This window comes from Octopus bimaculoides, chromosome 2 (genome assembly GCF_046866305.1).
Source record: "Octopus bimaculoides isolate indiv1 chromosome 2, ASM4686630v1, whole genome shotgun sequence".
Taxonomy (NCBI): domain Eukaryota; kingdom Metazoa; phylum Mollusca; class Cephalopoda; order Octopoda; family Octopodidae; genus Octopus; species Octopus bimaculoides.
In genome coordinates, this window is record NC_142929.1 from 110,465,903 (window position 1) to 110,481,414 (window position 15,512).

General features: G+C 36.6%; 1 protein-coding gene across 8 annotated transcripts in view; it reads left to right on the forward strand.

Annotated features, from left to right (window-relative positions):
- The window catches only part of LOC106883769 (phospholipid-transporting ATPase ID), a 211,530-nt gene that overhangs the window by 179,766 nt on the left and 16,252 nt on the right, over positions 1-15,512 (forward strand). For all 8 annotated transcript variants that reach the window (XM_052978602.2, XM_052978605.2, XM_014934890.3 and 5 more), the window contains 6 exons: positions 5,834-6,081; positions 7,005-7,240; positions 9,092-9,254; positions 10,184-10,273; positions 11,083-11,248; positions 13,217-13,293. In XM_052978602.2, the coding sequence (XP_052834562.1) occupies positions 5,834-6,081; positions 7,005-7,240; positions 9,092-9,254; positions 10,184-10,273; positions 11,083-11,248; positions 13,217-13,293 (980 nt within the window). The remainder of the gene's footprint in view (positions 1-5,833; positions 6,082-7,004; positions 7,241-9,091; positions 9,255-10,183; positions 10,274-11,082; positions 11,249-13,216; positions 13,294-15,512) is intronic.

Sequence of the window (15,512 nt, forward strand, 5' to 3'; positions counted from 1 at the left end):
ATAGAAAAAGAAATGATAAAAGAAATTCCATATTCGCATAGTAGTCGAAATCTCAGAAGGGGAGATATTGTGATGCGAGTTGCAATGCTCCCTTGTGAGAGATAGACTGGTCCAAATAAAGTATAAATAGGAACAATCTGAGTGAGTTCAAGGTTCAGAGTTTGGAGTCAAGTGAAGTTCGTGTTAGTTTGCAGTGAAGTTGGAAGGTGTCGGTTGGTTAGTTCACAAGGAATATTGATTGTTCGTTTGTAAAGAGATTTGTTAGTTTGTTACATGGATTTTACTATTGTCTGGTTAACTTATTTATTGTATGTAACAAATTATATTACAACAGTTTTAGATCTGCTCTGCCTTATATCTCAAGATACTGGACTGAAAGAAAATTGAAATGATAGCTTCTAGTGAGCCATGCAAGCTTTCAAGAGAGTCTGTTCCCAGTGTGCTTATAATTTGTACTCCTCCAATGCATCTATCATACTAGTCTGCTTGTGATTCCACTAATTTCTCGTGTGTCCATAGCTTACATTGAGTACAGCATATCCTTTTCTGCACATGGAACAAGGCCATTTCCCCAAAGGTACCAGGGTCCTCTCTTTTTTTCCTACTGTTACTGTTATAATGTATTGTATGATCAATCTCCATTTCTTTGCCCCATGTCTTCCTGGCTCTGTTATAAGTTATTTGACTTCGTCGTCGTCGTTTAACGTCCGCTTTCCATGCTAGCATGGGTTGGAAGATTTGACTGAGGACTGGTGAAACCAGAAGACTGCACCAGGCTCCAATATGATTTGGCAGAGTTTCTACAGCTGGATGCCCTTCCTAACGCCAACCACTCAGAGAGTGTAGTGGGTGCTTTTACGTGTCACCCGCACGAAGGCCAGTCAGGCGGTACTGGCAACGGCCACGCTCATCTCGCTCGAAAAACCTCATGTGTCACCCACACAAGAGCCAGTCCAGGGGCACCGGCAACGATCTCGCTTGAAAATCCTACGACAACCCCACACAAGAGACAGTTCAGGGGCACCGGCAACGATCTCGCTCGAAGAAATTTCATGTGTCACCCACACAAGAGCCAGTCCAGGGGCACTGGCAACGATCTCGCTCGAAAAACCTCATGAGCCAGCCCAGGGGCACCGGCAACGATCCCACTCGGAAGATTTCATGTGTCGCCCGCACATGAGCCAATCCAGGGGCACCGGCAACGATCCCACTCAAAAGATTTCATGTGTCGCCCGCACATGAGCCAGTCCAGGGGCACCGGCAATGATCCCGCTCGAAAGATTTCATGTGTCGCCCGCACACGAGCCAGTCCAGGGGCACTGGCAATGATCTCGCTCGAAAATCCTACGACAGTCCCACACAAGAGCCAGTCCAGGGGCACTGGCAACGATCCCGCTCGAAAGATTTCATGTGTCGCCCGCACATGAGCCAGTCCAGGGGCACTGGCAACGATCCCGCTCGAAAGATTTCATGTGTCGCCCGCACATGAGCCAGTCCAGGGGCACCGGCAACGATCTTGCTCGAAAAACCTCATGTGTCCCCTGCACAAGAGCCAGCCCAGAGGCACCGGCAACGATCTCGCTCGAAAGATTTCATGTGTCGCCCGCACATGATCCAGTCCAGGGGCACTGGCAACGATCCCGCTCAAAAGATTTCATGTGTCGCCCGCACATGAGCCAGTCCAGGGGCACTGGCAATGATCCCGCTTGAAACATTTCATGTGTCACCCGCACAAGAGCCAGCCCAGGGGCACCGGCAACGATCTCGCTCAAAAGAATTTATGTGTCGCCTGCACATGAGCCAGTCCAGGGGCACTGGCAACGATCCCGCTCGGAAGATTTCATGTGTCGCCCACACATGAGCCAGTCCAGGGGCACTGGCAACGATCCCGCTCGGAAGATTTCATGTGTCGCCCACACATGAGCCAGTCCAGGGGCACCGGCAACGATCTCACTTGAAAAACCTCATGTGTCCCCCACACAAGAGCCAGCCCAGAGGCACCGGCAACGATCTCGCTCGAAAGATTTCATGTGTCGCCCGCACATGAGCCAGTCCAGGGGCACTGGCAATGATCCCGCTCGAAACATTTCATGTGTCACCCGCACAAGAGCCAGTCCAGGGGCACCGGCAACGATCTCGCTCGAAAGATATCATGTGTCGCCCGCACATGAGCCAGTCTAGGGGCACTGGCAACGATCCTGCTCGGAAGATTTCATGTGTCGCCCGCACATGAGCCAGTCCAGGGGCACTGGCAACGATCCCACTCGAAAGATATCACGTGTCGCCCGCACATGAGCCAGTCCAGGGGCACTGGCAACGATCTCGCTCGAAAGATATCATGTGTCGCCCGCACATGAGCCAGTCCAGGGGCACTGGCAACGATCCCGCTCGGAAGATTTCATGTGTCGCCCGCACATGAGCCAGTCCAGGGGCACTGGCAACGATCCCGCTCGGAAGATTTCATGTGTCGCCTGCACATGAGCCAGTCCAGGGGCACTGGCAATGATCCCGCAGCTTTTAAATATTCATACATTATGATTAGTTGTTAATCCTATGGCAACTTTGATCGAGCAGAACAATGTCCAAAGGCTTTCCTAGCATGATCATCCCATCTATTTAGGGGTATGAAGAGTATGTAGGACTATACTATTTAATGTGTCCTGTCATTGGACAGTAGAATGTGAATTGAGGGAGATTTGGCTATTTTTTCTAGCTGGTAGAGTGACTACATAAACACTTGTTTGTCTGCAGATACATGTTATTGTCTGTAACTGACACAACAGAACCTTTGTCAACTCTTTCAAAAGCAAGAAGAATGTATTAAAAACAATAACTTACAGAGAACTGAAACTAATTTAAGTGACAATGTTGATGTAGCCAATCAGTTATTATGAGTGTACAATCTATATGTATATGTTCTGTTTACCTTGTTTGGTAAGAAAGAGCAGGGCTAAGTGTATACTTTTATGAGTGTAATACAAATCATCATCATTGTTTTAACGTTCCCCTTTTCCATGCTTGCATGGGTCAGACAGAATTTGTTAAGGCAGATTTTCTATGGATGCCCTTCCTGTTGTCAACCCTTGTTTGTTTCCCCATGGCCACATATGTTTTTAGAGAAGATTAGAAATGAAGGATACTGCTTGCATAACAATAAAATTCACTTGAAATTACCATGCTACATATAATCTCTCTCTTTCTCCCCCCCCTCTCTCACACCCACACCCACACGACTTTCAGTTTCTACCAAATCCACTCACAAGACTTTGGTTAGCCTAGTGCTATAGTAGAAGACACTTGTCCAAGGGGGTCTCACAGTGGCACCGAACCTGAAACCTTGTGGTTGGGAAGCAAACATTTTGCACCTATGCCTATAAATACATATGAAATTTCAGTTTCATCGTGATAAAGCTGAACTATGACCGAAAACACTCTAATTGTGACCACAACAAATTTTAGTGGGTATACAGGACTATATTATTCAATGTACCCTTTCCTTATTTAAGACATTAGGGAGCGATTTGAGTGAGATTTGGCTGTTATTTCTAACAGATTAAATGACTATATAGAGACTCCCTTGTTGACTATTTGAGTAATGTGTTAATGTTCATTGTTCTTTGATTATATTTATTACATGGCTGAATGTTTATAAGTGTAGCCAGGTGTCAATGCTCCCCTTATCAGTCATCTGTTGATACTGTCAGCATATGTTGACATGTGACAACCAATTAACACAACAACTGTTCAATTATTATTCATTCTTGAATAATATGGCAACCTCATTTTTTTTTTTGTTTAGCACTAAATTGATTGATCAAAGGTTTTCCAGCTGTGACCATCCAACCATTTTTGGATGGAATATAATGTACCCCAAACAACATTAGCCAAAATGTCTTTCCTTTTCTAAGATAGTAAAGGAGATTTGGTTGCTATTTCTGGCAGGTCAGGATTCTATGTAGAAACTTCTCTATTGGTACTTCTTTTAGCTCAACATTTGTCGATGTTATAAATATTGGATATTAGATCAACCCTTTAGCATTCAAATTAATCCATCAACTGTAATGCTTATTTATCCACATTGTTTCATATTAATCATGCATTATCTCATAGCTCTGTGATTTTGATGATGTGATTGTTTATGTTTAGAATGACATTGTAGGGTATGTGTGAGAGGCCAGGTCTAGCCAGTTTGAACATAAAACAGATCAAATACTTGGGCCGGACATGGCCTGTTTGAATGCTAAAGGGTTAAGCTTCTGTAGGGTTTTACCTAGGGAAAATGTAGTCCAGGAGAGATCTCCAGAGGCTTGTAGTCCTGGGGTGGAATTATAAAAGGATCACTCTTTGGGATATTTTTCACAGTATTTTACATTCGAGATCATCATGAGAGATCATCAGTGGTGAAATCTAGTTGTTGTTGACTAAAAGCTTTATTTGTGTTTGTTCATATTAAGAAGAGTGTTTAATAGGATAGTTTGTTGGTCTGTGGTAGATGTAGAGGAAGAGACTATCAGACAACTCAAGTTGGCAAATAACATAGCTTCTGTGCCAGTGGTGTAATATGAGAAAAGTCTGAGTGCCAAGAGAAGTGTGCATTGAAGGCACTGAGGATAATGACTTCATGGAGATGTAGGTTCAAATAAAGATCCTTAGGGTAGGATATGAAGTTACTGAACCTTTGTTCATGGTTAAGAGATATTTAAAGAACAGTAAAGACAGATGAATCTAGTGGAATGGGGAAGAGATACTTTGTTGCTTAGCTCCAAATCAGTCCTGATTATGCAGGCCTATAATCAAAGACATTTTAATCATGACCATTCTGTCCTTTTTTTTTGTGTATATGTGGGGTGAAGTAGGGAAGAGCATCTGGGACTACGTCATCTAATAGGTCTTAAACTTTTTTGAAGAGAACTGTATGGGATTTCCATTTCTAGCATTTAGAGTAATTATGTATAGACTCCTGTACTGACTCCTTGTATGCTATGCTTGTCAAATATGGTGTAAAGGGTAAAATTTGGACTGTATTTCATAGATTTTGTTGTAATTTTATTTCCCAAGTTGAAATAAAAGAGGGAGCTACAGAATATGTGAAAGCAAAGACATTCAGCATCTTTTGCTATAGGCTGTTGGGTTTATGTTACACATTTGAAAGATTTCTTCTCTTGTTTTGAAAGTGTTATTTTTTATATTTCATTTTTTGTATTTGCCTGAATAGTATGGTCTTTAAAAATTTGAATGTATGTATTCTTTTATTCTTTTAGTCATTTAATTCTGGCCATGCTGGAACACCACCTTTAGTTGAACAAATCGACCCCAGGACTTATTTTATTGATCACTTGTACTTACTCTATCGGTTACTTTTGCCAAACTACTAAGTTACAGGGACGTAAACACATCAACATTGTTATCAAGTGATGGTGGGGGACAAACACAGACATACAAATATATATATATATATATATATATACACACACGACAGGCTTCTTTCAGTTTACGTCTACCAAATCCCCTTACAAGGCTTTGGTTGGCCTGAGGATATAGTAGAAGACACTTGCCCAAGGTGCCACGCAGTGGGACTGAACCTGGGACCATGTGGTTGGGAAGCAAGCTTACCACACAACAATGCTGTTTCTCTGAATTAGATTTTAGTAATTTGCTACCTTTTCAGAATTAGCCACATAGAGTAATGTACTTTAACTAAGAGTAACAAAACAAAGCTATGATATGGTCAGAAACTTTAGCTAGTTTGTTGGTAGCCCAACACCTAAAGTTAAAAACATTTCTGCTTTATTATATTAATTTTTTTTCTTCTTTTTTTACATCTGTTTTCCAGTTGAGCTTGTTTGTGAAGCTCCAAATAATCGTTTGAATAAGTTTCAAGGAACCATGAAGTGGAAAGACCAGAATTTTGCTTTAGACAACAACCACATTCTTTTGAGGGGATGTGTGCTACGTAATACAAGATGGTGTTATGGCGTGGTTGTTTTTGCTGGCTGTGATACCAAGCTCATGATGAACAGTGGTAAATCTGTCTTTAAACGCACACACATTGATCGTCTCATGAATGTTCTCATTGTAGGGGTAAGTGTGTATTTTATGTCAAACATTGTCATTATTTTTAATTCTTTTAATGAAGATTGATTATAATTATTTTCCACTCCTATCATGCTGCTGACACTTTTTTTAATATTTTGATTCAGTTATACTGCATTCTTTGCAATATCTAGTTTTTTTTTTATTGCAGTTAAATATCATAGAGTGAAAAATGAAGTTTTGTTTTCACATATTATGTAAAGCAAAGTCAATGTTTCATTACTCAATACAGGTCTACTTTGACAGTATTCAAGTGACCCAGCAGACAAGTTCCAATTAGCCAGAAATTTTGCTAAGCTATCAGTTTCCCAACCAGTCAACACCACAAATTTAAATTATAGTTATCAATTACTTCTGCTTAATTTGATTATTCAATCTTCTAGAATTATACTTATTGAACCTGACAACCCTTTTTTTCTCATGAATCCCCATTTGGACTGAATTCCCTTAACTCTACTGAACAAAGTTTGCTATTTCTTTTGCTCCAGTATTCATGTCAATACTTTTTATTGTAAACAGTTCATAGCTAAATTGGTGATGCCTGCAATGTGAAATAATTAAAAGGGGTGATGAGAATAAATTTTGGAAGAATAGCTATAGTACTATGTTATTACCAGTGTAAAATTTATAAGGGAGAAGTGAGGGAGTACACTCTATAAACTTTGGATTAAGCAAAGATTATCGATTTCTTAAATTGTGATACTTCAGATTGTAATCTTGGTTGCTGATGAGATAATAATATACTAACAAGCTTTCACTTAGCAATATTTAAAAAAAATATTTTATTCTAAACTAGACATATTCTTTGACTATCTTGGAATATCATTGACTTACTTAGAAGATGTACAATTACTATTTTTTTTTGTTATATCATTATGTTATCTAAAATATATTAAATGTTTTCTTTATAGATCTTTGGCTTCCTTTTGTCCATGTGTCTCATATGTACAGTTGCATGTGGTGTATGGGAAACTGTTACTGGGTACCGATTTCAAACTTATCTGCCATGGGAAAGATTTGTTCCAGGATCTACAATTGGGGACAAACAAGATTCAAAGACAAGAGGAGCAACGATAATTGCTGTTTTAGTATTTCTCTCCTATATCATTATTTTAAACACTGTGGTACCAATATCACTTTATGTCAGGTAGGTGCCATATGTTTCTTTTGCATTTCTCTGTATGTATAAGATGTTCCCTTCTTTAGACAACTCATTTATTGTCAGATAGTCAAAGCAACTGCTTTTCATTTTCTTTGAATCATCAAATTATGTTCTGTAGAATTGAATTACATACTGTGAACTAAGAAAACATTCATAGATTTTTAAAGTGCAGCTACTTAAATATTGGATACTATTTTCTGTTTTTGAGGGAGTGATCAGAGAATTTCACATCCATGGCAACAATATGTACATAATAGTCTAACATTTATTACGGGGAGGAGAGTTTGGAATGAGTTTTATTGTATGCATATAGTGTAGAGTAAGGAGTAAAAATGAACAGAAAATATGGAGATCTTCACTGCACTATGACTGGGGGTTGTTGGCAGTATTCTTTACTTGTACTACTACAAGTTAACTACTTGGATGATTGAGTTTGTGGGGTTTTATTAAACAAAGAACTTTGCCCAAGGGAATGGCTTAAGCTATCTGCTTAGCTATCTCAGGTGAGTCTGTAGTGAGGTAATTTAATGCTACTTTTAGTAAGGATTGCCAAACTGGGCTACAAGTTGCAGATTGTTACTTTTCAGGATTTCATGCTATTATTGAAAGTTAGTAATTTCGTATGATATTCAATACAATTCTTAAGTAAACTAGAACTGACTTACCAGCAGCCTATGTACACTATCATCATCATTATAACATCCACTTTCCCTTGCATTGAAGCAGATTTTCTATGGCTGGATAGTCTTCTTGTTACCCACTCACACTTGTTTCTAAGTAAGGTAATATTTCCCCATGGTCGATCATGTTTCATGGAAGATTGAGACCAAGTTACACTGCTTGTATGATAGTAACACACATTTACAACTATCATGCAATGTCAAGAGAAGGACCCCCCCCCCCCATCCACGCGCATGCACGATTAACTTCTTTGGTTTCTATCTGCTAAATCCACTTTTAAGGCTTTGGTCAACCTGAGGCTATGGTAGAAGGTACGTGTTCGAAGTTCCTTGCAGTGGGCTGAATCTAGAACCATGTCATTGGGAAATGAGCTTCTTAACCTACATAGCTATGTCTGTAGGTGTGTGTGTTTGTGTGCGTGTGTGTGTGTGTTCATTTTGCACTCCTTTCTGAACATTGTTACTTTCTGAACATTGTTACTTTCTGAACATTGTTACTTTCTGAACATTTTGTGCTACTTGTGAAATGATCTGGTAACTTTTAATTTATTTGACATGTTTTGACTGTTTAGATGATTTGAAGTATAAGTGAGATCATTATTGATAATAACGTCTCTGAGGTCATTTATAATGATGTCTAAGGCAGCAAACTGGCAGAATTGTTGGCATGCTAGGCAAAATGCTTAGTGGCATTTCATTCGTCTTTATGTTTTGAGTTCAAATTCTGCTGGGGTCGACTTTTCCTTTCATACTTTTGGGATCGATAAAATAAGTACCAGTTGAACACTGGGGTCAATGTAATCAACTTAACACCTACCCTTAAATTGCTGGCTTTGTGCCAAAATTTGAAACAATTATTGATAGTGTCAGAAAAATAAATTCCATGACAGTTGCTCCTATGTCAGGGAAAGTAACTATTCTCTGCAGCTTTGAAATTTTACATTCACCAGAAATGATCATTGTCATCATTGTGAGTGTTTTTAAAGCTTGTGTATTACAATCGTAGCAATTACACAAGTCTGTATATTGACAAGTAGAATTGTTCATTTTACTTGTCAATCTTTTTTGTCAATTTCCCGATGAGATATGCAAAAATTGTGTAGTCTGTGTATTCTTTATTATGTTCTAATTTCCTTTTTTTTTTTTTTTAATTCAGTGTGGAGATGATCCGATTTGCTCACAGTTTAATGATCAATTGGGATGTAAAGATGTATTATGAGAAAGCTGACACACCAGCCAAATGTCGTACAACAACACTGAATGAAGAACTTGGTCAGATTGAGTATATCTTTTCTGACAAAACAGGTACACTAACCCAGGTGAGTAACAAAATAGAAGGAATATTGTTGATTTCTTTTTTTCAAATGCAATGTTTGTGCAGGCTGGTCATACTTTAATAGAACAAAAATACAAGGATTCAGATCATACAGTGAATTTTTGAAACCTCATGTTATCTATTTTTCATTGTAGGTAAGAAACAACAGTCACTCTTTTATAGTCAAATATTCTTTTCTACTCTAGGCACGAGGCTTGAAATTTTTGGAGAGGTGGGGGCCAATCGATTAGATCGATTCCAGTATGCAACTGGTACTTAGTTTATTTGACCCTGAAAGGATGAAAGGCAAAGTTGACCTTGGCAGAATTTGAACTCAGAACATAAAGACAGACGAAATACCACTAAACATTTCGCCCAGTGTACTAACGTTTCTGCTAACTTGCCGCCTTTTATAGTCAAATATTAAGAATTAGTTTCCATTTTATGTAGATCGGATGTGTCTACTAAATTTTAGTTCCTTGTAAATTATGCTAGCATTTAATTTCAAATTGTTTTCATTTTTGCAAAAACCAAGGGAAAATGACTGTGTGACACTACAGACTGTTTTAATCCCAGTCAAACATTGGGAAAAGGCAAGATAAAATGATAATGAATTTATAAGATTTAAAAATAACCTATTTAGTGTAGTTACTGTAATATAGTCTCATATAAGTCATTTTATTTTAGCTACAAATATTTCTGTGTTAAGTATTATGCATAGACATATATCATCATCACTTTTACATACACACATACATATTTGAGCATTACTATGTTTAATAGAAAGGTAAAAGAACTTTAATAATTCTTAAATTATCTCTAAGCTGAGTAAAGAAGTTATGAAATAAAATACTGCACATATTTTTATCAAACTGTATCCAGTTTTCCCTCATTGATCTTTATTGTTTTCTTATATTTTCCTATTGTTATTAGAACATCATGACCTTTAACAAATGTTCCATTGATGGAAAATATTATGGGGATTATGTCAATGAACCTGGTAAAAATCTTGATGTGAGTGAGGTAAGTTGTATTCAATTTCTGTGAGATATAAACATTGAGAAACATTTGGTGACAAGTCTAAGCAATTAAAGTAAAATTTAATACATTATTTGCACAAATAGATAATAAGTATAGTACAAACATTGAAATTCTATTATGAAAATGATTCTTCAAAAATGTAAAATCTGTTATCATTGGATAGCTGAAGGAACTTATTGTGTGATGAGTTATGCTTTTATTGAGGTTATGATCACAGAATGTCTGATAAATATATATATATATATATATATATAAATATATATATATATATATATATATATATATATATGGGAGAATATACGAAAAAACAACAACAGGCGAGGACAGGTGGTGTAAATAACAAAAGGATGTATTAGTATGACGCTTGGGAATACGGAAAGTCTTTGACGTTTCGAGCTACGCTCTTCAACAGAAAGAATACGGAGACAAGGAGAAAAACACGGAGAAAAAAAATTATATATATATATATTCTCTGTTTAGTTCTTATGCAAAGAAAAACCTATATTAAAGGAAATCAGAGTGTGGAAGAAAGACATTTGGTATGATGTAAATAGATATTTCTTGAGCTAGACATTTACTTTAGGTGGAGAAGCATTGATACAGCCTGTGAGAAATTCATTAAGAAAGAGAAGAGAATAAAGAGAGAAAAGCAACAGATAAAAGATTGTATGGAAAGATACTAGTATCTATATGTATATCCATGTACCGAATTTCAGTCTATGCCTACCATGTAATTTGCATGTATTCCATTTAATCTGGTAGTTTACTGAAAACCATTCTTTCATTTCCAGAGAGGCCCAAGAATTGATCTATCACAGAACCAATATGCTGAGAAGTCCTTCATGTTTAGTGATTACCGTCTCATTGAAGAGATACGTAGGAACAACCCCAAAGTTTGGCAGTTTTTCAGGCTATTGGCACTATGTCACACTGTGATGCCAGAAATGAAAGAAACTGGTTAGTAATTAGTTAAATTTTTATTTACTTATTTATTAAGATTTTTGATGTTGAAATGTAATTTTCTTCCAAAGATGTAACGTTTAAGATATATAACTTATGATTTAGTATTTCTAGATTCTTCTGTCTTATAGAGCCCAATGATATTGATATTAGAAATGGTAATTTGCATTCCATGAAGCAAAATAAATCTTCATATTCTGCAAGTTATATTGCTGTGTATCTTTGACCAAGACAACTTCATAGAGGGTTTGGAAAAATGCTTTGTAGTGAGTTATGTCCCTTCACATTTTGAGTTAAAATCCATGGCGGTTGGCTTTGTGCTTCATCTTGCCAGATTTTATAAAAAAGGTACCAGATAAATACTGTAGTCTATTCAGAAATTTTTCATTATTACTTTTAATGGTGCAAGAACTGGATCTCAATTTATCGAATCAACAAGTCTTTGGGTTCCTAGTTCACACCCACTTCACTTACTTGAGTTATGAATCTCTACTAGACTCTTATTACTTATGTTTGAAGCCTAATTAAACAAATTCTTAATGAAAGTTACATTAACTTAGTAGATAAAAATCATATTACCTGTTTCTGATCTATAACTCTGTTGTTGTTTAGCTCCAAGACATTTCTGATCAAAGAGACTGTTGATGAAAGGTCTTGCAACTATGATCATTCTGTCTTGTAGTAAGTGTATCTCGGATTACATTATCCAATATATCTTCCCTTCTGTAATAAGGTAGTATGTAGATTATTGTGGTTCCACCAACATTGGAGTTGGTAAAAAGTAAACATAAGTTAGTGATGTAAGGAAAATGAAGAAAAACAGTTCAATGAATAGCTTTTTGTAATGATATTTTTTTTCAAAAATGGAAATTTTCAGAATTTCTTTCAAAGAACATCTCATAATATGCATATATTCATTTTCCCCTTTCACTGGTAGTGACATTCTTCAAGAAGGAATTAATGGTGTGCCTCAGGTCACTAGTGGCTAGTTTTATATGCCCTCTTTTCTAACTTTTAACTATTCTAGATTTCGCAATTCCCACAAAAAGAAATAAACGTTTGTCTCCTTCCATAAAAGAAAGGGTCTTTTCCTTCTTGCTAACAATGATAACTTTAGGACAATAAAGAAGCTGAAAGAAATAGAATGATACATTCCATTAACCTTCATGCAAAGAATAGATCATTAAAATCAAGAAAGAAGCAAAAACGATAGTTTCCTGAATGTTTCCCCATCTTGTTATGATCTCCTCTACTGCTAATTAGATCTCCTAGATAACAGGAGTTTCATGCATTTGTCTCTGTTCTTCAATTTTATCACTTTTAATGTCACCATTACATCCTGTAAAGTAGTGGGTATTAGGAAAATTAGCAAGTCGTAAAAACCAAACCAAAAATTTAAATGTGTGAATGAGACCTAATCTTCCAATCTGTCCACAAGGGCAGTAAATAAAAATAAACTGAATTGGACCCCACTGACTTGTCCAATCCATGACAACATGCAAAGCAGGATCAAAACAATGATGATAATTCCATTTTAATCAGAAGACATCAAACTAAACATTTCCAATTCATTTTCCCAAGAACTACATTCCACTGAAACTTCCTATTCCTGCTCATCTGGTTGATCTTACTAAGATTTGTCATTTCTGTTAACTTATGGCTTTTAGTTTCTATTTATTTGTACTTCTCCACTAATTTCACTGGCAGTTCAATATGTTGGTGACAAATTTCTTTGTTGTGTGGAGGAAATTTCAAAGTTTTTGTTCATTGGTTCCTAATTTCAACTGAATTTTGGTAGATATTCCAGCTAAATTGTAGTAATTCCCAGTTACCTCATTTTACATAGTCCAGAACACACTAAAATGTCTGTTGGTTCAGCCTCTTCTCTTCAGTTTAAGTCATAAAGATATTCAAATGTAATGTCTTTTCTTTCTAAGAATGCTTTTAAATTTATATTTTTGTTAGGTTTGGAATATCAAGCCCAGTCTCCTGATGAGAATGCTCTTGTATCTGCTGCCCGAAATTTTGGTTTTGTATTCACGGTAAATTTTTCATTTCAATGTGAAGAGATATTAAAAACTAGCTGAATAGCCTATCATTGTTGGGCAATGTTTACAATAGAATAGGACTCTTGATCAGGACAGATTTGTGCAATTTTTCGCAAAAAAACTTCATTGAGGATTTTTTTCCTTTTTAATTTATTTACATGTCTGTTTGACCATTTCACATGACTTTATTCATTAAAACTTATTAAAACTTCAGAAGTTCTTACAACTTTGGTCATTGTAATGCTTTGCTTTCTTTTGTTAAATAAAAATTCCTCTAATGATTTTGCTTTCAATTTCGTGATAGATAGCTATCATGCAGAAAATGCTAGCTTCCAAATCCTGTTTTCTGATTAGGTAAAATTGATTAAACCTCAGTAACATTTTCTGCAATTTTTCTGGACAAAATAAATAACAAAATCAGATTTAATGTGGAAAATTATTTCAATATACCAAATTTGAAAATTTTGAAGTAATTTTAAAATTTCACAATATGTGACAGCAACAGGGAAGACCCTACAAAAGTAGAGAGACAGACAGTTGTAGGACGTCTCTCTTTCACATGCACACACACATTTACAAATTTGCACACAAGTAATCACGAGTTTTAAAATGGTGTATGATGGACATATGTATGTACTTATTTATGTATATATATGTATGTATGTGTGTCTGTGTGAGTGTTTCTTTGCAATGAACAGTAGAAAAGCCACCGATCCCCTCTCTCCTTAAAGCCACATATGCCTCACACCCATCTTTCTTTCCCTTCCTTAGTGTTTTAAAAGTTAGTTATGTGCATGTGTGTGTGTGTGTCTGTATGCATGTATCTATGTATTTATGTAAGTATGTAAGTAGCATCTCATGTATATCCGTGAATGACAGCTGTATTAACGTTATCATCCAATGCCACTCTATATTTGTCGCTTACACAATGCTGTTCTTCCCTTCTCTGATATCAGCCACACTGACTATGCCACTACATTTTCCTCAGACTAACACTCTTGCATCCTTCTCATTTTATCAAATGATAGCCCAACCCTGCTAGAGTGCCCATTATAGATTTTTATTGATATCCAATTAGCCTATAATTGAACTGGATGTTAGTTTAATATGTATGCAAAGTTTCGTCAAGATTGGTTCATTGGTGTAGGCAGCAAGATGGTAACAGACAGAAATTGCCATTTATGTATAAGATATATGAGCAAATTTAACAGTAACATATAAAAATATTTAACAAATAAATATTTCTTTGGGTTATGTAGATGGTTCATTTTGTGAGGTGAGTCATAAAAATCAAATGAATCCTTGTATTTACATATTATCAATCCTAAAGGTTATGAGTCAGAATCATTGTTTTAATGCACACTTTTGCATGCTTGCATGGGTTGGACAGAATTTATTGAGGTGGATTTTCTATATCCAGACACCTTTCTTGTTAGCCATCACCTGTTTCTAAGTAAGGTAATATTTCCTCATAACCAAACATATTTTCATGGAAGATCGGAACTGAAGAATACAGTTTGCATGATGGTGACACTTGGTTATGACTCTCATGTGATATCAAGGCAAGGTGACAGTAACACACACACACACACACACACGCACACACGCACACACGCACACACACACACACACACACATCTTTTATTTTCTATCTCCCAAATACATTCACTAGTCTTTGAGACTATAGTAGAAGACACTGACCCAGGGTGACTGAACTTAATGGGACTGAACATAAAACCATGTGGTTGGGAAACCTTGGTGTACTTGTGTACTTAGTGTTATGCAAAACAGCTTAGTAAACTTTTTAATATCTTTGTAAATAACACATAACCATAGAATTCGTGCAGAAGAGAAATTAGAAATTTGCTTGAATTTTCCTGAAAAATATTTCCACTACCAGAAGATTTATTTAATAGACAAACTATAATTTTCAACATCTGTTACAAATGCAAATGAATATTCAATAGACATAAAACAATATATGTAATTTTGATCTTTTGTATATGTGCAAAGTTTTGAATGTATATTTGCTAGGTGCATGGCTCAGTGGTTAGAGCGTTAGGCTCACACTCATGAGGTAGTGAGGTTGATTCCCAGACTGGGCTGTGTGTTGTGTTCTTGAGCAAGACACTTTATTTCATGTTGCTCCAGTTCACTCAGCTGCAGAAATGAGTTGCGATGTCACTGGTGCCAAGCTGTTTTGACCTAACATT